This window comes from Salmo salar, chromosome 03 (assembly GCF_965601325.2).
Source record: "Salmo salar chromosome 03, fSalSal1, whole genome shotgun sequence".
NCBI lineage: Eukaryota > Metazoa > Chordata > Actinopteri > Salmoniformes > Salmonidae > Salmo > Salmo salar.
In genome coordinates, this window is record NC_138293.1 from 52,798,646 (window position 1) to 52,823,711 (window position 25,066).

Consider the following 25,066-nt stretch of genomic DNA (forward strand, 5'->3'; position numbering starts at 1 on the left):
CTCCTGTTCCTCTTAAAGAATATATATTCAAAAGTATTGTGGAGCTCCTGCACCTAAATATAAACAGTACAGGCACCCAAAATGAGTACTGGAACCTATTTTAGTCTAAGTCAAGCACTGATTGAAGATAGTAATTTATTCTTGAAGAATTTCACTTGTAAATCATGAGGAGTCGCCAGGGCCGGTATTCATAAAGTGTTTCAGACTGATCCAAACTGATACTATATCAGCACTTAAACGCACCCCCCTTCTTACACCCGGGAAAGGTCTTTTTGACGATGCCCATAGGCCAGTCGTTTCTTTTTGCTTGTCTGTCTTTCAGCAACACAATGTCTTCTGGCTGAAGGTTGGGCTTCTCATATTGCCACATCCGACGACTCTGCAGGGAAGGAAGATCTTCTGGCACCGTTGGAAGAAAGAATGTGTCGGCAAGGCTCTGTACTTGCCTCCATTGAAGACGGAAGAGGTCTTTCTCATTGAACTCCCTTTTTGGTGGGGTAACCTCAGCAACCTTTTAGGTGAGGAGTGTCGCTGGTATCAAGATGAGGGGGGAGTCTGGATCTGTACACACAGGAACCAGTGGACGAGCATTCACAATGGCTGAGACTGCCATAAATGTGGTCAAGACTTTGTGAGTAAGCTTGGATGGACCCACCTTCAGCAACATGAAATCAAGGATGTGCCTCGTGACTCCGATCATTCTCTCCACGGGCAGGTCCGACATTCTGAGATTCCATCTTCCCACATAGTCTTCGGCAAATGACGCATTGGTAGAGTGTGCTGCTAAAGCAGCGTTTCCCAGCACTGACCCACAGACCAGCTTCTCTCAAAGCCCCCTCGGTAAAGAGGCGCCCTTGATGGTGGACCTGCGCGTGGTGGCGGCGGCGGATGAGTAGTCACATGGCCCATTCCAGGGAGGATGAGAGGGTTGATTTCCTCTTGACCAAGGTTTGCTTGGGACAGGCATCCTCCAATCCTCAGTAGGCCTGAATCATCCATGTAGGGGCACAGACCGAAGAGTGGGCTCTGCTTAGGAATGGCTTTACCTTCTCTGATGCATTCCATTTTCTTGTGAAAGTTGCTGTGTTGCAGACTGCGTATTATGATTGTCTTGGTGTGATCCAGGTCTTCGATGGAGCAGGGTTAGTCACAGATGTGCCATCCTTTGCAGTATTCTGCTTTGTTTAAAGGAGTGAGCAACGTGCACAAGCCAAGCTGTTGCATCTATCAGTGCTCACCAGCTTGACAACCTCTCAAAGCGCTTGGGGTCAAACTTCTTTCTGGAGACGTTGGTGGCGTGGCAGGCAACTTGGGGGCGGATCTCGACATCAGATCCGGAGTCAACCAAGTCGAAAGGTGTCAGAGGTTTCTGGCTCTGCTGACCTGAGCAAGGAAGCTGGTCATGTCAACCATATGCTGTGAACAGACATCCATATGGCTATCAAGAAGATTCATCTCATTAAAACGATCAGCCGTACAAAATGATATAATGAAATTAATGCTAAATATGTTATGATTAATTTTACTTACAGACAATGCTTCTACAAAATTATAGCAAGCAAAATGTTATTTCTCACATGCGCCGAATACAACAGGTGAATACAATCCAACCTTACAGTGAAATGCTTACTTACAAGCCCTTAACCATCAATGCAGTTTTTAGAAAAAATAAGTGTTAAGTAAAAAATAGATAAGTCCAAAATAAAGTAACAAATAATGAAAGAGCAGCAGTAAAATAACAACAGCGAGGCTATATACAGGGGGTACCGGTACAGAGTCAATGTGGGGGTAATATGTACATGTAGGTAGAGTTAAAGTGACTATGCATAGATAATTAAGAGCGTAGAAGCAGTGTAAAAGAGGGGGGAGGGGGCAATGCATATAGTCTGGGTAGCCATTTGATCAGCTGTTCAGGAGTTATGGCTTGGGGGTAGAAGATGTTAAGTATTTTGGACCTAGACTTGGCGCTCCGGTACCGCTTGCCGTGCGGTAGCAGAGAGAAGTCTATGACTAGGGTGGCTGGAGTCTTTGAACATTTTTAGGGCCTTCCTCTGACACCGCCTGGTATAGAGGTCCTGGATGGCAGGAAGCTTGGCCCCAGTGATGTACTGGGCCGTACCCACTATCCTCTGTAGTGCCTTACGGTCGGAGGCCAAGCAGTTGCCATTCTAGTCAGGATGCTCTCGATGGTGCAGCTGTAGAACTTTTTAAGGATCTGAGGACCCATGCCAAATATTTTCAGTCTCCTGAGGGGGAATAGGCTTTGTTGTGCCCTCTTCATGACTGTATTGGTGTGTTTGGACCATGATAGTTTGTTGGTGATGTGGACACCAAGGAACTTGAAGCTCTCAACCTGCTACACTACAGCCCCGTCGATGAGAATGGGGGCGTGTTCGGCCCTCCTTTTCCTGTAGTCCACAATCATCTCCTTTGTCCTGATCATGTTGAGGGAGAGGTTGTTGTCCTGGCAGCACACGGCCATGTCTCTATCCTCCCTATAGGCTGTGTCATCGTTGTCGGTGATCAGGCCTACCACTGTTGTGTCATCGGCAAACTTAATGATGGTGTTGGAATCATACCTGGCTATGCAGTCATGAGTGAATAGGGAGTACAGGAGGGGACTGAGCAGGCACCCCTGAGAGGCCCCTGTGTTGAGGATCAGCGTGGCAGATGTGTTGTTACCTACCCTTACCACCTGGGGGCAGGCCGTCAGGAAGTCCAGGATCCAGTTGCAGAGGGAGGTGTTTAGTCCCAGAGTCCTTAGCTTAGTGATGAGCTTTGAGGGCACTATGGTGTTGAACACTGAGCTGTAGTCAATGAATAGCATTCTCACATAGGTGTTCCTTTTGTCCAGGTGGGAAAGGGTGTAGAGTGCAATAGAGATTGCATCATCTGTGGATCTGTTGGGGCGGTATGCAAATTGGAGTGAGTCTAGGGTTTCTGGGATAATGGTGTTGATGTGAGCCATGATCAGCCTTTCAAAGCACTTCATGGCTACAGACGTGAGTGCTACAGGTTGGTAATCATTTAGTCAGGTTACCTTAGTGTTCTTGGGCCAGGGACTATGGTGGTATGCTTGAAACATGTTGGTATTACAGACTCAGTCAGGGACAGGTTGAAAATGTCAGTGACGACACTTGCCAGTTGGTCAGCACATACTCGGAGTACACGTCCTGGTAATCCGCCTGGCTCTGTCTTGTGAATGTTGACCTGTTTATAGGTCTTACTCACATCGGCTACGGTGTTACGTGCCTTGAAGCAAGCATAGTAATTAAAAGTAATTTAGCTCGTCTGGTAGGCTTATGTCACTGGGCAGCTCGTGGCTGTGCTTCCCTTTTTAGTCTGTAATAGTTTGCAAGCCCTGCCACATCTGACGAGCGTCGGAGCCAGTGTAGTACGATTCAATCTTATTGACGCTTTGCCTGTTTGATGGTTAGTCGGAGGGCATTGCAGGATTTCTTATAAGCTTCCGGGTTAGAGTCCCGCTCCTTGAAAGCGGCAGCTCTACCCTTTAGCTCAGTGCAGATGTTGCCTGTAATCCATGGCTTCTGGTTGGGGTATGTACGTACAGTCACTGTGGGGACGACGTCATCAATGCACTTGTTGATGAAGCCAGTGACTGATGTGTACTCCTCAATGCCATCAGAAGAATCCCAGAACATGTTCCAGTCTGTGCTAGCAAAACAGTCCTGTATTAGCATTTGCTTCATTGGACCATTTTTTTATTGACGGAGTCACTGGTGCTTCCTGCTTTAGTTTTTGCTTGTAAGCAGAAAACAGGAGGATAAACTTATGGTCAGATTTGCCAAATGGAGTGCGAGGGAGATCTTTGTACGCATCTCTGTGTGTGGAGTAAAAGTGGTCTAGAGTTTTTTTCCCCTCTGGTTGCACATTTAACATGCTGGTAGAAATTAGGTAAAACGGATTTAAGTTTCCCTGTTTTAAAGTCCCCGGCCACTATGAGCACCTCCTCTGGATGAGCGTCTTCCTGTTTGTTTATGGTCGTATACAGCTCATTGAGTGCGGTCTTAGTGCCAGCATCGGTTTGTGGTGGTAAATAGACAGCTACGAAGAATATAGATGAAAACTCTCTTGGTAAATAGTGTGGTCTACAGCTTATCATGAGATACTCTAGCTCAGGCGAGCAAAACCTTGAGACTACCTTAGATTTCTTGCACCAGCTGTTGTTTACAAATATACATAGACCTCCATCCCTTGTTTTACCAGAGGCGGCTGTTCTATCCTGCCGAAAAGTGTAAAACCCGCCGGCTGTATGTTATTCATGTCGTTGTTCAGCCACAACTCGGTGAAACATAAGATATTAAGTCTTTAATGTATCGTTGGTAGGATGTACGTGCTCGTAGTTTGTCTGTTTTATTATCCAATTATTGTACATTGATGGTAAAGGCAGATTACCCACTCGCCGTCGGATCCTTAAAAGACACCCACACCTACGTCCCACGATATCTCTGTCTCTTTCTCCTGCAAATGACTGGGATGAGGGCCTTGTCTGGAGGAAATCCTTCTTCCAGTACGGGGTGAGTAATCGCTGTCCTGATATTTAGAAGCTCTTTTCGGTCATAAGATATGGTGGCAGAAACATTAAGTACAAAATAAGTTACAAATAATGCGAAAAAACACCAGGGCACAATTGGTTAGGTGACAGTAAAACGGTAGCCACCTCCTCTGGCTCCATTATCACATGATGGATGAGGAAGTTTGACAATGTCTGCAGCTCCACAGTGACTTTCACCATTTTGGAATGTAAACAATTATTTTTCTACAGGATTCAGCACATTCAACAAACAACACACATCAAAAGTGGTTGTTCCACTGGATATTATAAGGTGAATGCACCAATTTGTAAGTCGCTCTGGATAAGAGCGTCTGCTAAATGACTAAAATGTAAATGCAACACAGGACAGTGGCCCCCAAGTGGTCAACAATGGAATTGCACGATAGCCTAAAGGAAGTCAAACCCAACTACAGCGGCCAGAACAGTAGGGTATTCACTTTTTACATTTCAATAATAATGCACAAGGAGACACAACAAGTAAAGCCATTACAGTGCAATTCCGAGATCTGCGTACAGAAATGGGGATCAGGTTACTTACCAAGCAGTATAAAATGTTCTATAAATGTTTAATACAAGACATATAGACTATGATGCTGTGGACAATGACAAATACACTGACCTAAATGTAAGAAAATAAATTGTCTAAATATGTGAAGACACCAAGAATGACAAAGATTCAATCATGTCTCAATATTCCCGCTTTCTAGCTTATGTAATAGCCTAACATTAAAGAATTAACAGGTCAATGACTTTATTACATTTAACCTAATTAATGTGGACCCAATGAACAATGTTATGTGGTTAATGTGTTTATATACAGTCCTTAACACCCCCACCTTAAATCCCATTAACGCAACTGTTTGGATCTGAATTAATCAGACGTTAAGCCGTCATATTGTTTTAATATAAACGTATTTAAAAAATAAATAAATTATGAATAAAAAAGGCACACATTCACACATACTTGTGCTCACGTATTCATGCTTTCACACGTTTAAGTCACACTTAAGTAAAACATTTATGAAATAAATACAATTAAAACGTTCACACTTTCATACACATGTTCACACTTCATTGGGTTATTTATGTATTTATCCCCCCTCATGTACCCTACACACACACACTCAATCTCACATACAGACACACACGTACACACATGATCCAATTGCTAAAAGGCTGGATTTTTTTCTAATCACCAATTGCATAATTTCAATTACATTTGTCAACCAGCCACTCACTGAACTTAAGGCTACAAAATGATTAGGTAACATATTTATTAAACAACTTGTAAGGTTAGAGAGCATAATTTTAAGATTGTGATGGTCAGAGACAGAAGAGCTTATAATCACTGATCATTTTTGGAGATTTATGTTTACCTAAACCTTTCGCTGCAGGCAACAGGCAACCCAATCTTCCACTAATTTGAATTTTTGGGCAATAATTGGGAAAAATATCAAATTGGGCTGACTGTGTAAACGCTAGCCTCGTACGAACCATCTTGATCTCGCAAACTTAGATTGATACAGTCTACACGGATACAGTCTTGCCTAGTCTTGCTAACACCTGCCATTCTACGTCCTTGATTTGAGACAAAGACAGTACAGTATGAAGATTGGCAGAAACTGCTTCTCCAATAGAAATCCCTGATCACACTTGTAGGCGATGTCATGGCGACGTTGGCTGGCTAAGCTCATGCGCAGAAACACATCATAGGGTGTGCAGGCTGTCAAATCAAAGGCACTCCTTCAATATAAAGTTGTTTTTGACTAAAATGAAAACGTTTCAGTTTGACACTTTCACGAGGTTGTAGTAATAACACGTTCAACTACTTAAGACACTGGCTCGAATCTAGATTGTGCCTTTAGATTTCTAGAAAATGAACCACTAAGGAATATTCTTTCACTTCTCAAACCCTGGTCTGCTTGGTCTGTTTCTTAAGCGTTCCCGGAAGTCTCGCGGTGTTGTGCCTCTGGGTTTAGAAACTCTGTGCTTGAGAGTCTGGAACAGCTAGCTGCTTTGATGTGTCGGCACAAAGCAACTATAATGAAGGGCTTTGCCTTCAGACTTCAAGGCGGCACCATACACTAGTTGAATATCCCAGTTTTTAATTGAACGGATCATGATGTTTTACGTTAGGACTGAACCAGCCCTTCCGTGGTTTCCACTAGTTACCACAGCCACAAAGTAAAAATTGGCTATATCGTAAAAATGTATCAAAACGAAAACTAGCTTTTTGGTCTAGCCTTGTACTGCAGTGGGCTAAATCAGGGTCACACAGAGTTTTTCTTGGTTGTCTTAAACAAATATACTTTGAAACAAAAGTAAACACCTCACACATGGTTATGGGCTTTTTAAAAAAGTATTGAGACTTTCTCTCTCGTGCTGGCAGTAAGAAAACGACATTTACCAACAGTATAATAAGTATAATTTGTTGGCATTGGGAAAAGATACAACATTTACACCTCATTAAAAGACCTAGAGGTTTTTGTTTTATGTTGTGTTTCACTATGAAGACACTATGAGTGAAGATGGCCCCTAGTAAAGTAGACTGTCGACATGGGCTATAATCTATAGTAAGTAATGCCTTCTCAAAATGGCTCCTCATGTTTAACTCTCTGTCACTCAAATAAAGTTGTCTGATACCACTTTTGAACATAATGTGCTCATATATATGTGACAAAGTGAAAATGTAGTTTCCATCAACCTCACGTGCAATGTAGATATCAAAGAACGCAGCAGTTCGCCGGTAGTGAGTGAAACCATTCACATCAGGAAAAGGTGAGATACAAAGTTTCCTTTCATTATGTGTTGTTGAATTCATAAGAATATTTGCTGCCATTGTAGTAAGGTTGGCAATACGAGAGGTCTTTGGACTTACCATTTTTGTATTATTTTCTTAAAAAGAACAACTAGTAAGTAGGTTTTGAATGCTTCTCCCCTATTTGGGAAGTTGGTCTGCCTGCTCCTCAGTCTGAGAGAGATTCTGAGAGCAGGTTCGTGTCTCCTTCCTCTGTATATAAAAAACTGTTTAAAACTGTATAACACAATAGTGTCTTTGGAAAACGGGTTCATATATCCCAAAGTCAATAGTGAATGTGACTATGTATATATTTATTTTGCCATTAATGTACACAGCTCAAAAAAATAAAGGGAACACTAAAATAACACATCCTAGATCTGAATGAATGAAATAATTTTATTAAATACTTTTTTCTTTACATAGTTGAATGTGCTGACAACAAAATCACACAAATAATCAATGGAAATCCAATTTATCAACCCATGGAGGTCTGGATTTGGAGTCACCCTCAAAATTAAAGTGGAAAACCACACTACAGGCTGATCCAACTTTGATGTAATGTCCTTAAAACAAGTCAAAATGAGGCTCAGTAGTGTGTGTGTCCTCCACGTGCCTGTATGACCTCCCTACAACGCCTGGGCATGCTCCTGATGAGGTGGCGGATGGTCTCCTGAGGGATCTCCTCCCAGACCTGGACTAAAGCATCCGCCAACTCCTGGACAGTCTGTGGTGCAAGGTGGCGTTGGTGGATGGAGCGAGACATGATCTCCCAGATGTGCTCAATTGGATTCAGGTCTGGAGAACGGGCGGGCCCGTCCATAGCATCAATGCCTTCCTCTTGCAGGAACTGCTGACACACTCCAGCCACATGAGGTCTAGCATTGTCTTGCATTAGGAGGAACCCAGGGCCAACCGCACCAGCATATGGTCTCACAAGGGGTCTGAGGATCTCATCTCGGTACCTAATGGCAGTCAGGCTACCTCTGGCGAGCACATGGAGGGCTGTGCGGCCCCCCAAAGAAATGCCACCGCACACCATGACTGACCCACCACCAAACCGGGCACGCTGGAGGATATTGCAGGCAGCAGAACGTTCTCCACGGCGTCTCTGTCACGTCTGTCACTTGCTCAGTGTGAACCTGCTTTCATCTGTGAAGAGCACAGGGCGCCAGTGGCGAATTTGCCAATCTTGGTGTTCTCTGGCAAATGCCAAACGTCCTGCACGGTGTTGGGCTGTAAGCACAACCCCCACCTGTGGACATCGGGCCCTCATACCACCCTCATGGAGTCTGTTTCTGACCGTTTGAGCAGACACATGCACATTTGTGGCCTGCTGGAGGTCATTTTGCAGGGCTCTGGCAGTGCTCCTCCTTGCACAAAGGCGGAGGTAGCGGTCCTGCTGCTGGGTTGTTGCCCTCCTACGGCCTCCTCCACGTCTCCTGATGTACTGGCCGGTCTCCTGGTAGCCTCCTGGTAGCCTCCATGCTCTGGACACTACGCTGACAGACAGCAAACCTTCTTGCCACAGCTCGCATTGATGTGGCATCCTGGATGAGCTGCACTACCTGTGCCACTTGTGTGGGTTGTAGACTCCGTCTCATGCTACCACTAGAGTGAAAGCACCGCCAGCATTCAAAAGTGACCAGATTTCACAGAAGTGTGATTGACTTGGCGTTACATTGTGTTGTTTAAGTGTTCCCTTTATTTTTTTGAGCATTGTATTTACACAGATGCACTTTGTGCTGGGGACAAAAGGCAACTAAAATGTGCTGTTTTGTCACAACAATGCCACAGATGTCTCAAGTTGAGGGGCGTGCAATTGGCATGCTGACTGCAGGAATGTCCACCAGATCTGTTGCCAGAAAATGTCATGTTCATTTCTCTACCATAAGCCGCCTCCAACATCATTTTAGAGAATTTGGTAGTACGTCTGACTGGCATCTCAACCACAGATCACGTGTATGGCATTGTGTAAAATCAAGGAAATTGTTACATGTTGCGTTTCATATTTTGTTTAGTATATTAAGCATATCATTATAATATCATTATACAATTCATGGTATCAGGCAAGATTGGGTCTAGGCTTCAGGTATTATGAGAATAGCTATTCAGGGTTGTCGCTGTTTTCTCAATCTTGCTCGCTCACCCACTCTGGGCAAACCTTTCACTACAGCTGGCAGTGGCTAGCTGGAACAGTATTGCGATTCATTCCATATCCCTTTGGCTAGTCTGACAAGCCAACATACTTCAAAATTGTCAGTCACAGGTCAATAATGTACAGATATTAGCGTGTCAAATACATTTAATGACAAACCATGTAACTACTTAGGTTAACATATGAATTACCTGTTGCCCAAAGTTCGGCGCAGGTGTTAGTAACTGGTTCACCATGTTCAGAACATGCAGCCACAGTGAGAAAGATTTGCAGTGGTGACGTCAGATTATCCGGTTAAGTAGCCAAAAAAAAAAATATATATATTTTATATATATAAAGTTCATTGATTGGGTTTAGGTGAACCATCCCTCAAACTAGTGGACCAATGGAGACTTGTCTACACCTCCCTCTAAACACCACCCTTCACAAAAAAAAGCCAAAACGTAATCAAACTGGCAGTGAAAGCAAAGAAATCGAGAGCCAAGATATGAGTAGCATAACCAAAAGGTAGTAAATGCAGGCAAGAGCATAGGCAAAATGGATTCAATAGGATCGGTTGTTGGGAAATATTAACTGAAAACCTTCAAATAATTTCTGTTTTGCTCACTTTAAAATTGTGTTTGCAAGTTTCGGGGTTTTGCTTTTGATGTTAACCATTCAATACATTTTGCTTTCAATTGTTTCGTTTTTGATTAACAAACTTCACTCTTCCTTAAATGTTTACAATCGCAACTTTTATCATGATCTAAATTCAATACATAGGGCGTGTAATTTGCCCCATAAAATATGATTTAGTTTCTCCCAGACACTGGCCCACACTCCAGTACAGTAGGTGGCGGCAATGCACCATAATGTTGGATGCCAACCGATGATAAACCCCACTGAAGAACCTGGTAGTTTAGATTACTGAACAGGATTAGATTGAAAAAATAAAATAAAAAAAATAAAATTGAACATTTAAACTAACTTCATTTCAGAAGAATCAGAACAATTCCGTTCAGAGGGTTCCTCAATCTTGCTTTACAGAATAAAAATGAGCAATATTTGCTACGTCTTGGACATGCACTTTGCAACATTTCCTTACACCCCCCCATTTTCAACCTTGTTTCCATTCAACCTTTTTATGCAAGCAAAGTACAGCAGATAAAAAGTAATGACAGGCCTGACGGAAACAGATTTTTGGGTAAATTATCCAAATGTCAACTAGAAAAGGTGGAATATGTGTTGGTAAAATGAATTATGCGAGAAATGTCAGTGGAAACACTTATGCGCAAATATTGATACAATAACCATCATATCGAAGTAAACTTGGAGTCACGCGATGACATGTGATCCTCCCACTACGACTAGTCGGGAAAGCGTACGGTTAATTAAACTACAGATTACATGAATTAATTAACTTCACAGGGTGGTGAAAGTGCACGGTAATTAGCTTGATGTTACTTTCCAATAAATATCTAGGGTCTTATTCTGGTGACATGATAGTCGATGCTTGGCTGCTGTTTGAAAAATAAAGTCTCACTCTTTAGTCCACATCTCATGTAGCCTATATGTGCACTCTAGCCAACAATAACAAAAGTGGGCACACGCTATAAGGCATTTTGTTTTGCAACAATCAGTGAGGTTAAATGTGATAAGGAAAAGCTAGTTCAACGAGTTTCGATACATAGGAATTTAACCGCAAAATGCTTTTTTATTTGCACTACATCACTCACAGCCTTTTATTTGCAACAAGTCAATTGGATGGAAACATCTGGTGGGAAAAAGCATATGAATTATGCAGGTAAAAATCTTTGCATGAAAGTCTGTCGCCAATTGGATGGAAACCTAGCTATTGGTGTACATTTTCTTGAAGGTAGACATATGGGTCCAGACAGTTGAGTAAGATGTTCTCAGGGTTGTACTTTAAAGTAAAAAAGTAACATATGAAGGCTCAAAAATATATATTTTTATTTTTTTCCTTTTTATTTTTTCATCTGCTTTTGTGGGATCATGGATTCATACAAATCACTTGGGGGGGGGGGGGGGGGGGGGGGGGGAATGTTATAAAACCTAAACAACTTAGCCCCTATTAACAACCCCCAAAAAAACAACCCAGGTTGAATTAACACACCGATAGAGATTTAAGAAAAAGAAATATTTGAACGTAACTATGCCATCTCTGCCTCACTCGCAAAGGGATTGTAAATCAGTCAGACAAGTACTTGACAGAGCAGAACGTCAGATTAAAGTTCCGGTTGGGGGAGAGCGTGAATGTCAAGGGACAGTGAGCACAGTTCTCAGTTTGGTACCGAGGGACGGGTTTGAAATAATTATTTTGTGGTGTGGACCTAGTCCTGGGGGTTCAAATACTGAAGAAACAAAACCCTACTTAACCCATAAAACAGAGTTATGCCTACAGTGCTCCGTTGTGGTTTCTAACAGGGCAGCAGCTCATTACAGTATCATTCACACAAACAGGGAAGGGGTTTGTTGCGTGTGTATATATATATATATATATAAAAAAACAAAAAAAACAGGAACTTAAAAATGGCAAAGCCCTGCTTAGTACTCGTCTGCCTGGGTCTCCACCTTGAAGCCGTTCTCATTGGAAACGTAGCCCTCCCCCGACTGCACCGACTCCTGGTCCACCATCAACCCATCCTGGCTGCTCTCCTCTGGCTGGGGCGGCGCGTCGCCCGCCTCCCCGTTACCCACGTCGTCCTGCTCGGCCGAGGGGAGCAGGAGAGAGCCATGCCGGTCCTCCCTGCGCTCCCCGCCACCCCGCTCCCTGTCCCTCTTATGCTCCCTGTCCTTCTCCCTGTCCCCCCTGTGCCTCTCCCGGTCCCTCTCCCGGTCCTTGTCCCTGTGGCTGCGCCTCCGGTCACGGTCCCGCTCCCTGTCTCTGTCGCGCTCCCTCCCGCCACGCTCCTCTCCCACCTCCTCACCCACACTAGGTTCTTCAGGCATCTTCTCTCCTCCCTCCCCCATCATACCGTCTCCAAGCCCCATGCCCTCATCCCCCTCGCCACCCTTGCCCCTCTCCCGGTCTCGCTTGCGCTCACGGCTTCGGCTCCTCCTCTTCCTTTCACCCTTGTCTCTGCTCCTCTCCCTGCTATGACTGTCTCCCCCTGGTCCTCCTCCTCCCCGCTCCCTCTCTCTGTCTCTCCTCCTGCCACCCCCTACGCTCTCCTCTCCAGGCCCTGCCAGGCCCAGACCCCTGTCGCCCCTCTCCCTGGAGCGGGAGCTGCGCCTGCGTCTGTCCCGGGACCGGGACCGGCGTCTTTCGCCACCGCGCTCTTTCTCCCCCCCACGTTCACGCTCACGGCTGCGCTCTCTGCGCTCTCCTCTGGGCTCAGGTCCACGTTCACGCTCTCGTTCCCTGAGGTGAAGAGAAGGGCAAAAATAACAGTTAACTGACAAACTTCTACAGAAAATTTCAAGTCAGTCAAACCAAAATGTTCAATCCCAAGTCTACCGCTAGCCCATACCTTTTAGACTTGCATAGATCTAAAATAATTGGATCGAGGTAACTAAGGAATATGGTAATAAATCCCCTTTGCCTTCAGATAATTTTTCTATATTGCTACAGCTATCCAATTCTTTCAGGTCTAATGGTAGGGCCTATTTAGAATAGGGTGACATAACCCTCCCTTAGCGGACCACCCCAAGGGCCCAGTGTCGTTACTCACCCTCCAATTGTGGGGTGGTCATCGTAACGCGAGGTGTCATCTCTTCCAGAGTGCTTGATATTGACGTCAGCCCCGCCTCTCCTTGTCCCACCAAGACCACCGCCTGGTTGGGGATACAAATCATAGACAGGAAATGAATGTATTTAAAACTAGCTAATATTAAAAAGGAATTCATAAAATGGCCTATGCGAAGAGAATCTGTTAATTATACACCGTCACAGAGATCATGTGCAGTTCCTCACCTAGCCTGCGGGGATGCCATCCCTTCACAGTGCGACCTCTCTCAACATCCACCAGCACTCTCCTTCCATCGATCTTCTTCCCATCTGCATGCTTGTAGGCAGCTGGAGGAAGGGGGGGGGGGGGGGGTGTGATGATGAGAGAAAGGTAGAGAAGTGTAAGATGGAGCTCTGCGGTTTCAAAAGGTAAGGTTAACAAAGAGTGCATGAATATACTGACCAGGAGCAGGTGAGGTAGTTTGGAGCTGCTCTCTGGGCAGACAGACCATGTAGTAGTAGACCTTTTTCCACCACTAAATGCTGCATTTACCTGCACATCTACCTTTTTTGAAGATGTACCTCAGTAAGTATTTTGTTGTGCATGCACTTTACTTCAGTAAATCTTTATTTTGAAAACGTTAGAGGGATAAAGAAATGCATTCTAGCCGCAAATTACAAGTGAGCCGGTATAGCAGATGGAAAAGCTTTTTGTGAACTATGCATTAATTATTAAAATCTCAAAACATTCCATTTTATTATATCAAGTGTGTTATATAATATATTCAAACAAAACATTGAAGTTTGGCCTATAATGATTGCTCTGTTTCATGTGGTTTCTGTAGAGCACCAGAGACCAAAAGTGAAACGCCGCTTAAAATAATTTAAATCTTACTTAGGTCAAGTGACCACACTGTCGAAGAGTCAACCTCTTACTGTTGCATGGCTCATTTTTACCTTGAAGCTAAAGGTCATAGCTTCGACCAGGGGTTCTCAACTCTTAACCTACGTGGTCCGGAGCCTACTGCTTTTCTGTTCTGCCTGATAATTGCAAACCTGGTGTCCCAGGTCTAAATCAGTCCCTAATTAGAGAGGAACAATTGGGGGTTGGTGCAGTGGAACTGGCTTCGAGGTCCAGAGTTGAGTTTGAGGAGATTAGACCAATCAACGGTCTTGACTTTGCCCACGACTATAAGCTAAATTAATACATCTAAGGAAGGAAGCAAAGATGCTCAATATAAATTATAGTGTTACGCATGAAAGGCTCAGGTAGCTTAAGCTAAGATTTTTACCTACAACTATGCATTTAAATTGCTCCATAGCAATTTTGAAAATACCCAGCTTTATTACTGAATATTGCATGTCCCTAGTGGTTAGCCTAGAGTTTGAGCGTTGGGCCAGTAACCGAAAGTTTGCTGGTTCAAATCCATGCAGACTAGGTGAAAAATCTGTCAATGTGCCCTTGAGCAAAGCACTCAACACTAATTGCTCCTGTAAGTCACTCTGGATAAGAGCGTCTGCTAAATGAATTAAATGTAAACGAGTAGTCCAAGCATTTGACAGTACTTTGATGTGGAGTGCGTTTGAGAGCCTGTTGTGAAAAGTGCTCGTGCACTTTAAATAAATCAGATGACAGTAATTCATATAGCAACATACTATATTACCCAACCTGACAAATTGATGAGAAATAAATTTGTGCATGTTCACCCAATTGTCACATCTACAACCTCTTACCCAGAAGGAACAGCTAATCACCCCAACCGGACAAACAGCCATCCACTTCACTTACCAAAGCACGTCTAGCCAGTTATAGGTGAAATTGGTGGTTTTATACCAGTAGCTTGGTTTCCACCCAATTGGCGACAAATTTTAATGCAAATATTCTCAAATCCGCATGAAAAAAAGTGAATTTTCCCACCAAACTGCAGATAAAAATCAGTGCGTGTTGACGAAGTTCATGGTATTTATAAAAATAAAAAAAAAAGTTTTACGTTTAACAACCAATTGTCACAAACTTGCGTTTAATAGTAAATGTGCCTACGCTGGTCTTGGCGTGTGCTTTAGCCAACAGCTTGCATATACAGTACGGGTAGGCTAGTCGACAGATAATGGATGAGAGAATATTTCGTCAAACGGCAGTCAAGCATCATGTCACCAGCATAAGAACATCAACATTTATTGGAAAGGAAAATCAAGCTCATCACCCTGTGATGTTCATCATACATATATCTTATCTGTAGCCTATTAAACTGCATGATTTCCCGAGTCGTAGTGGGAGGACCACACTCCATAGTCGCTTGACTCCAAGATTACTTCGACAAGACTGTAATTACTATCCATATTTGCCCCTAAAAGCATTTACACCGCTACTTCACGCAATTAATTTTACAAAGATCCCACCTTGTCAAACTCTGCATTTACAAAATTGTACCGAAACTTCATGTTTCCATCACAGCTGTCGTGATTTGTTTTAATACGGTACGACTTTTCAAAAAATGGATGGAAACGTGGTTAGTGACAAACCAGGTGGATACTGCCCTGCAAATGTTGACACCTTAGCACGTCCTGCAATAGCCATCGTCACGACCATTCCTGGTGTTCTTAACCCCGGTTCAGTGAGACATAAAATACCAGTGACACATTGGTTTGAGTTTGAATATGTACTCATATTGCCAGAATACACAACCTTGTATGGCAATGCTGCTTATTACACAAACATATCTTCTTACCCAATACATGTTGTGCTTCAGACTATAGTGAGGCTAATGTAAATTAGGTTGCCTTACATACAACCTCTGACCTTGTAATACTTGTCTGGAGGGGGAGATATATTGGAGGGGATCATCGCGATATGAGAAAATGTGTCAAGTTATATACACATACCTTAGTGGAGGCTTTATGGGCCGCTGTGTTTGTTTTAACCAACTATCTTACCACCGCCTGGACACGAGCGCAGTGTCGGACTCAGAACCTCCGGGAGCATAGGGCTTCCAGTTGCAAGCCAAATTGGCCGTCTCCTGCCACTTCCAGATTTACCACCACATAGTCTGCAGCTTCTGAGTCAAACTCAGAACACACACACACAACACACAAATATATACTCCCTTGGCCCAGACAGTCTTGGGATCAGTCTCTTATGACCGAAGAATTCGGCAGGATCCATGATGACCCATCCTGGCCTCTACACTGGTCTGCTCTGCTGTGGTAGACGATCCAATGGGAAACGGCAGAGGACTCTTTCCTCTTTATATCCAATTAGAGGGCCTTACCAGAACCACTCGCTTTTATAGCAAGAGGGCCTTACCAGAACCCCCTCTAGATCATAGCAAATTAATACTGTACTTTCATGACACCTCACAGGTTTATACTACCAGGGGGCCTTACCACAACCCCTCACTAATCTAACCAATCCGGGTTTGTCTTACCACAAACCATAACCTTCTCAACCAATCAGAGGACTTCACTCAAAGGGGGGGGTTGCTTTAACTCAACCCCAAAAACTCCTCAAACAAGGCCTAAATACAATCTTACTATATAAGCACACATATGGTGCATATCAAAACGTTTTTTTTTTTAAGAAACAAAGGTATGCATCTAGAGAAAATTAGATAAGTGTTGTGTAGGCTAGTTCGAGTGGTGACATGTTTCCTTACTTGACTGGTTCTATTAGCTGTATACACCGGATCCTTACAATCAGCTGTGGTAAAGAGATCTGGGGGTGAGATGACTGCCATGTCTGAATGAGCTATCGCTATGCTCGTCGACGTCTGCTCTTGCCTAGTTATATAGTAGGGACAAAGCTACATATGTGCATAAGTATGTGCCTTCCTGTAAAAGTGTTGAGTCCCCTCGTAAGCCTATTCTATTAAAGCCAGCTCGACGCACACAAGAAAGGACCTTAACTGACAATGCTAGGTGATTTCGTTTTGGGCGTGTGGTCTTTTTGATGCAATGTTATGCAAAAGATTGTCCTTTTCTTAATGATTATGCAACTTGATAAAATGCTGTTTCAGACAACTAAAATAGTAAAAGCAGGCCTATATGTAAGTGTTAAAAGGAATACATCTGAGGTGGCTTTAACACAAAAGGAAAACTCAAAAGGCACCCATTAACTGACTAATGGCCTGGGGGTGCGTTCAATGGTCAAAGCACCAGCTCCGTCGTATCAATGTCAGTATTGTTCAAGCAACATTTAAGCAGCTTAAAAAAAAAAAGGTGCTTTCCCCATTGAACGTAGCTCCTCTTCCCTAAATAGGAGGATGGAGGGTGGAAAGAAAGCTTACCCATCATACAAACCCATCATACCAACCATATACTGAGCTGTGGTAGTAGGGTGTAGATGTATCATAACCATCATCATCTGCAAGCCAGCTCTGGCCAATAGCCATCACAGATAGGCGGCTGCAGTGGCAATGAGAACAACAAACAGTTAATACACTGCAGAGCCAGCATAGACATCCCCTCACAAGTCAACCCTCACCCGAGTCACATCATACCAAGGGTGGGCGACCTTGGTCCTGGGGAACACTATTCCCTGCCTGTTCATTGCACCCTGGGTGCATGACCCTAAGTGTTCCAGCAATGAATCAGCGGCCAAGTTCCAGGCCAGCTACAGTGCAGTCGCGCTGTGCGGACTTGCCTCATCACCAACTAGCAGTCAGGCGTCAAATTCTTATTTTATATGATGTTTAGCTGACATGAGATCTGGCAAGTGACTGCAATGTAGTCAGCCTGGAAGGTGGCCAATAAATAGCAATCTTAGAGAGCAACTGATTAACACCTGGAACACCAGTCTGCCTGATAATTTGTTTAAATTCGATCAATGAGAATGCCAGCGGGAACGGTAGCTCGCCAGGACCAGGGTGGAGGACCACTTATGAGCTGATAGAAATGGCCTAGTGTCACAAAAGCACAGAGATGAGGGTACCCAAGTTAACCAGACAAGTTAGGGGGGAGTACTAGCCTGTTGGTGACCTGTAGCTTACCATTGGTTGTCCAACCAGGAAACCTACCTGTTCCACAGATGACTTAACACTCCTAACTATTACAGGCCTAACCTACAGCAAGCAAAGACATTCAAGGTGACCAGAAGAACAAGGCTTAGAAGTTGTTTATACATACAAAACATAGGCCAAACCTTCCCACCAAATGGCACCGCCACATACAAGTGTCAGGGCTGGACTAACTGCACTCACTCAGACAAGTGCAGTACAGAAACCGTTCGTGAGTTAGTCAAGAGGTCATCATGCGCCACACAAGACAGACATCACACAACTCACTCAGCACCTTGTTTCCCCTAATTAATAAAATATCGCCATTCTAAACTCAGTTATAAAAATAAAAAGGATGGATGATTTTGGGGACCCTTGTGTTCAGAGTTTTAATCTTTAACTTGTATGGACTGTGGGTCCATATTTTTAACCCCCTTGCCAATAGGCTTGGGCAGTATACCGTATACCGGGGTATTTGGAAAAAGACACGGGATGGATTTTCCATACCGTCAACACCGTTAAACTATTTCTTTGAGGTTTACTAATAAATTTGATTTGTAGCTACTTAACTATATACCCACAATCAACTTGTGCAATACGTTAGGAGATAAACAGAGTTCTTCATTTCACCCGTCACATTATTATGAAGCTTACAGTAGTCCCCAGTCATGTGGTGTTTGTACACAGGCACACAACTACGAGAGAGACCGGAGCCATGGGTGTCACTCACTGTTGTACAGTATGGGAAGTAAAAAAGTTAACTGTCTAAAGTGTGCCAACTTCTGCATTTGGTTTGCTAATTTAGTAGCTAGTTAGCCAACTAGCTAAGTGGTTAGCTTCTTCTAAATCAAGCATTCACTTGGTAAAAGCCGAGAATAACCTCCTGGATCAAGAGCCTTGCTGGCAAATATTGGTTTTGTGCTTGCAGCAAACAATCATTTGAGTTACAAAATGTTAGCAATGCCGGTATTACTGAATATCCCAGTATGACACAAGGTCGATATGAAGGTATGACAATCTGGATACCGCCCAAGCCTACTTTCCAGCTAGTGCTCCTTCTCTGACCCTTTTCATACCATTGTGCCAATCCAAACCATACTCTGCTGGCTTGGGATACTTTCCATTCAACATGTCCTCGCAGCATAATCAGGCCAGCGCAGTACAGCTCGGTGTGGCTCAGCAGTGTGAACAGTTTATTTTTACATTTGGCAGATATTAAGAGTGGGCCTAGGACTATGGATAAATGTGAAACCGTCGCTCATCCTGGCCCTTCAAAGGGAAATCGCACCAAGGACAGCATAAGCTGCTAGTGCAGTACAGAAAATAGCCACATTTTAAAAACAGAGCCTAGTCAGTTTGCTCCATAAAAAGGTGCTATTCAGTCAGGAGGGTTCCTCCTGCACTGGGCAAGAGAACAAGGTGCTGATGTTAACTAATAGTCAGCAACACCAACTGGTACAACTTGTATAGCTATAGTGAAATTACAACCATTTGTAAGGTCGCAAAAGTGATCTAGTGCATTTCTTTCGGAACCTTTCTTTTCGGTCCTTCAAAAAATAAAAAAATAAAAATAAATACTATCCTACCCACGTACCCTCCCAGCATTCAGACTCCCATTTGAGATGAGGTGGGTTATGAGGGGTTTGGTCTCTCGTGGTACTCACAGTGCATGTCTCTCTCGTGCTCGTACTCTATGAAGGCGTAGCCTCTGGGCTTCCCTGACCGCTTGTTGTAGACGATGTAGATCTGGAAGAAAGCGACTATAATAACGCTAGCTGAACAAGCTGGGGGGGGGGGGGGGCAGAGGACCAATTGCCACTAACAAATGTCCCATAAGTTGTATTATAAAACCAAAGGGTGGTTTAGGAGACAAAGACTAAACTTACCCGTTTGATGGGTCCGTAGACCTCAAACTCACGGCGAAGCTTGGATTCCGTGGTGTCATAATTCTGCAGCAATGATAACACAGTTCACATCAATCCCATCAGAACTTGGCGGGAAACCTCTTTTCAAATCAAATTTTATTTGTCACGTGTGCAAAATACAACAGTGTAGACTTTACTGACAGCCTGGTCTTAGAGTTGTCTTCAGAACACACTTCTGGGCTTCATACCATTCAATAAAAAATGTAAGTTATGCTTCAAGAAGTGGCTGCCTGGTTTTCATTTTATTGCGGAGTATGTATTCTTTATTTGTTATTAATCACTACCCGGCTTTAGTATCAGTGGCCAAGACAGGATGGAAGAGAAGGTAAAGATGCCATGGAACATGGAAGGTAGCCTGTATAATGCACACTTACCACACGAGCCACAAACAGTGTCTTGAAGGCATCCCCCTGAGCATTGGGGTCATTGTGTGGATCCCCTAGAAGGCAGAAGAAAATATTACAACCTGACTTCCATCAACTTTCAGTAAATCCTATGAAGGTCACGAAAGCACATCCATGTCAACAACTTACAGAGCTTCAGTTCTGTCTCCACAACCGTCTGTCTCCTCTCGATCTTCTCCCTCCTCTGTAAAACAGAAACAGGTTAGCTAGGTCCCTCAGACTCAAACCCTAAATGGTTACAGTACTTGTACATTAGAGACATGTACTTGGACACCCCACTGAAGATTTCCAGTTATCCAATCTTATTCAGATATGCATTGAGGTTGACTAAAAAAGTGGAAAGAAATGGCCGCAAAGGGAAGTGAACCCTCTTCCAATTGTCTCACCTTTCTCTCCAACCTCTCATCACGAGTTTCTGCCCTAGTGGGGGGAGGGGCATCTCTGGGGTCCTATCAAAACAGTCCAAAAGTTAAAAGGGCCAAAGGCATTTAATCAAATAATATACCAAATAGCCAACTATCCATCTCATTCACAAAGAGTTTAATTTCACAAGAGCTAGGAAGGTTTGCCTTACCTCAAAGTGCCTGATGAAGGGAGCGATGCCACAGTATGGCTGGTTGTGGTGTTTTTCATGGGGAAGCTTCTCCAACTGTGTCAGAAATGGTATGGGGTCCCGGGGCGCAAATAGGGCCAGCAGATTGGGGGGTAAAAACTGGGTCATCTTTCACCTGCAGTGAGAAAAATAGATGTTTAGTTCACAAACAGAGTTACTAATAATATGCAGAAGTAGAGTTGCATCAGTGTTGCCATTAAACAGTGTGGACAGAGCCACAAAGGCTTGGAAGACCATTGTGATAACCATGTGCAGCTCAATTTCTTCTGCAAAGGTAAGGCAACATCTTACTTTCATGTGTGGAACTAGCTTCGAAGCTAGTGTCTAAGAGAACTGATCAATGTTACCAAACAAAGCTCAATCTTCCCTTACCTGGAGGCTTCAAGGAAAATGAAGGCTGGAAGTCACATTTACAAGGATAGCTAGCTAGCTGGAATAGTGAATGCTTTAGGCTGATTGCTTGTTATACATATACACAAAAATGAAAAAATGCAAAAATGTAAGATTTTACTGAGTTAGTTCATATTAAGGAAAGTCAAACAATTGAAATAAACGCATTAGGCTGTAATCTATGGATTTCACAACTAGGAATACCGATGTAGCCGTTAGTCAGAGATATGTTTTTGGGGGGGGGTTTGGAGGGTAAGGGCGTGGATCAGAAAACCAGTCAGTATCTGGTGTGACCACAATTTGCCTCATGCAGCGTGACATTTCCTTTGCATTGAGTTGATCAGGCTGTTGATTGTGGCCTGTGGAATGTTGTCCCACTCTTCAATGGCTGTGCAAAGTTTCTGGATATTGGCAGGAACTGGAACACTTCGTACACGTCGATCCAGAGCATCCCAAACATTCTCAATGGGTGACATGTCAGGTGAGTATGCAGGCCACGGAAGAACTGGGACATTGTCAGCTTCTAGGAATTGTGTACAGATCCTTGTGACATGGGCTGTGCATTATCATGCAGAAACATGAGGTGATGGATGAATGGCACGACAACGGGCCTCAAGATCGTCACGGTATCTGTGCATTAAAATAGCCATGATAAAATGCAATTGTGTTAGTTGTCTGTAGCGAATGCCTGCTGTAACGTAAACCCACCACTATCCCCCTTAGCACCATCTGGCAGAACTTCCAGAATATTCTATAAGTTAAGATATGAGTCGATGCCAGACTAACCCTAGGAACTATGCCTATGTAATGTGTCGTAGTATATAGGATCGAATGGGACAGCACATGTTGCACGCACACACGTTCAGTATAGTTAGCAGCCAACTAAACGCAACTCCACGATTTAGGAAAGAGTTCAGCTGCGACTAGTGGGTGGACTGGAGCCCCAGACATCGCATAAAATGTTATCAACCAACTAATTTCACCACCCAAAGAATAGCCACAATTGCTGTCTGACAATGAAGTTGTCCAGGAGTTGTGATGACGCTAAAGCATGCTGCTGGTAAAATCAGATTCATCTCCAGAGTATACACCTTCATTGGAGGAGTACATACACACAAGTATGTGAACACTCCTTCAAATTAGTGGTTTCGCTATTTCAGCCACACCCGTTGCAGGCAAGTGTATAAATCGTGCACACAGCCATGCATGCAATCTCTATAGACAAACATTGGCAGTAGAATGGCCTTACTGAAGAGTTCAGTGACTTAACGTGGCACCATCATAGGATGCCCACCTTGCCAACAAGTCAGTGTGGCAAATTCCTGCCCTGCTAGAGCTGTCCCGGTCAACTGTAAGTGCTGTTCATGTTAATAAGTGGATAGGGGTTCTTGCAGATGCAGGAATGCCCATATGCAGGAACGACCCGAATTTCGGGACGCAATTGCACCCTTCTCTAGACTAAAACGAACAACGTCACAAAATGTAATCATAATATGCGCACGAACTGTTCCAAACAGTTTCGGATGAGGACGCCTTTAGAGGTAGTTGTCTGGCTTCCGACTAGACACCTCAGTGTTAGGCTAACGTTAGCTAACAACGCAGTCAAACAATGGACCGCCCTGGCTAACGTTAGCTAGCCAATCCACCAAAGCATTTAAGTTAGTTAATTGCAGTTAGACCAGACACCTAAAACGAAATATGGTACAAATGATACATTTTAACAGGTCTATTTTAGTTAACGTTACATATTCCAGTTTAGTTAACGTTACATATTCCAGTCTACCAAACCGCTAACCACTGTCCACCATAGCATAGGCCTCGTGCCGCCACTCAGGGGCACTACACATTTCTAGCCTACTCACCTCAACTCTTCATTCAATCCCTTTAAAACTCCGAGAGCCCGAATCAGGCAACGTGGAATAAGAGCGTGCGCTCTCTTAGTTCAAAGCAAGATGTTTTCCCACAAATGAATATACTTCAGCAACCGAGATATACAAAGGCTTCAGCTTGGTTAGCTTCTTGCCAGGGGGGGAAAACGATCTGTCCTCAACTTAAAATGGCGGTACGCCGTAAAGGGACGACAATGTCGCAACAGTTCCTCTAATGTTTCACGACACCTTGGGCTAATTTACGTGATACCTGGTTTCTCAGAGAGGAAGTGAAAGAGAGAGGCCCAACTCGGGGGAAAATATGTCTCCCTCCAGCAGGTGGTGTTTTTTCGTTGTTTCCCCCATCAAGCAAGGAGTTTTTGAATGGAGGTCAATGAGAGTGTCGAATTTGGTCAACAATAAAAAATAATGGCTTATTTTCCACCTGAGGTTTATTTGATCTAATAGATGTTTCGTAATGCTTAAGTTGTTACGAGTGTACTGATAATAAGTAGGACACGTAACATCCTGACAACTTTGAGAAAAAACACTTTATATCGGGGTTGTCTCGAGATGGATATGCATATTCGTGGTATGAGGCTAGTAGCATAGCATCTCTCTCCATTAAATACAGGTGGCTGATGTCAACAGCCCTCATCGAATTAAAAATGGTCAAAGACTAGCTCCAGCCTACCTTTTTTTTACGGTCAGATGCCAAGCAGTTGTCATACCAGGCGGTGATGCAACCGGTAAGGATGCTCTCAGTAGTGCAGCTGTAGAACTTTTTGGGGATCTGGGGACCCATGCCAAATCTTTTCAGTTTCCTGAGGGGCAATAGGCATTGTCGTGCCCTCTTCACGACTGTCTTGATGTGTTTGGACCATGATAGTTTGTTGGTGATGTGGACACCAAGGAACTTGAAGCTCTCAACCCGCTCCACATCAGCCCCATCGATGTGATTGGGGGCATGTCCAGACCTCCTTTTCCTGTTGTCCACGATCAGCTCCTTTCTCTTGCTTGCGTTGAGGGAGAGGTTGTTATCCTGGCACCACAATGCCAGGTCTCTGACCTCCTCCCTATAGGGTGTCTCATTGTTGTCGGTGATCAGGCCAACCACTGTCATGTCATCAGCAAACTCAATGATAGTCTTGGAGTAGTGCTTGGCCATGCAGTTGTGGGTGAACAGGGAGTACAGGAGGGGACTAAGCACACACCCCTGAGGGGCCCCCGTGTTGAGGATCAGCATGGCAGATGTGTTGTTGCCTACCCTTATCACCTGGGTGCGGCCCATCAGGAAGTCCAGGATCCAGTTGCAGAGGGAAGTGTTCAGTCCCAGGGTCCTTGGCTTAGTGAGCTTTGTGGGCACTATGCTGTTGAACACTGAGCTGTAGTCAATGAACAGCATTATCACATAGGTATTCCTTTTGTCCGTGGTGCCGTGTGGCTCAGTTGGTAGAGCATGGTGTTTGCAACGCCAGGGTTGTGGGTTCGATTCCCACGGGGGACCAGTACAGCGGAAACAAAATGAATTAAATGTATGCATTCACTACTGTAAGTCGCTCTGGATAAGAGCGTCTGCTAAATGACTAAAATGTAAATGTAAAAAATGTCCAGGTGAGAAAGGGCAGTGTTGAGTGCAATTGAGATTGTGTCATTTGTGGATCTGTTGGGGAGGTT

General features: G+C 43.9%; 1 protein-coding gene across 1 annotated transcript; it reads right to left on the reverse strand.

The window, feature by feature from the left end:
• Positions 1-11,188: 11,188 nt before the first annotated feature.
• Positions 11,189-23,609, reverse strand: LOC106600692 (uncharacterized). Its single transcript, XM_014192244.3, has 10 exons — positions 23,384-23,609; positions 21,093-21,246; positions 20,905-20,967; positions 20,648-20,702; positions 20,489-20,553; positions 20,076-20,138; positions 19,854-19,935; positions 13,445-13,546; positions 13,203-13,305; positions 11,189-12,892 (listed from the first exon to the last, which is right to left on the reverse strand). The coding sequence occupies exons 2-10, from the start codon at positions 21,237-21,239 to the stop codon at positions 12,076-12,078; spliced, it is 1,497 nt and encodes a 498-aa protein (XP_014047719.1). The 5' UTR covers positions 21,240-21,246; positions 23,384-23,609; the 3' UTR covers positions 11,189-12,075.
• Positions 23,610-25,066: the final 1,457 nt, after the last annotated feature.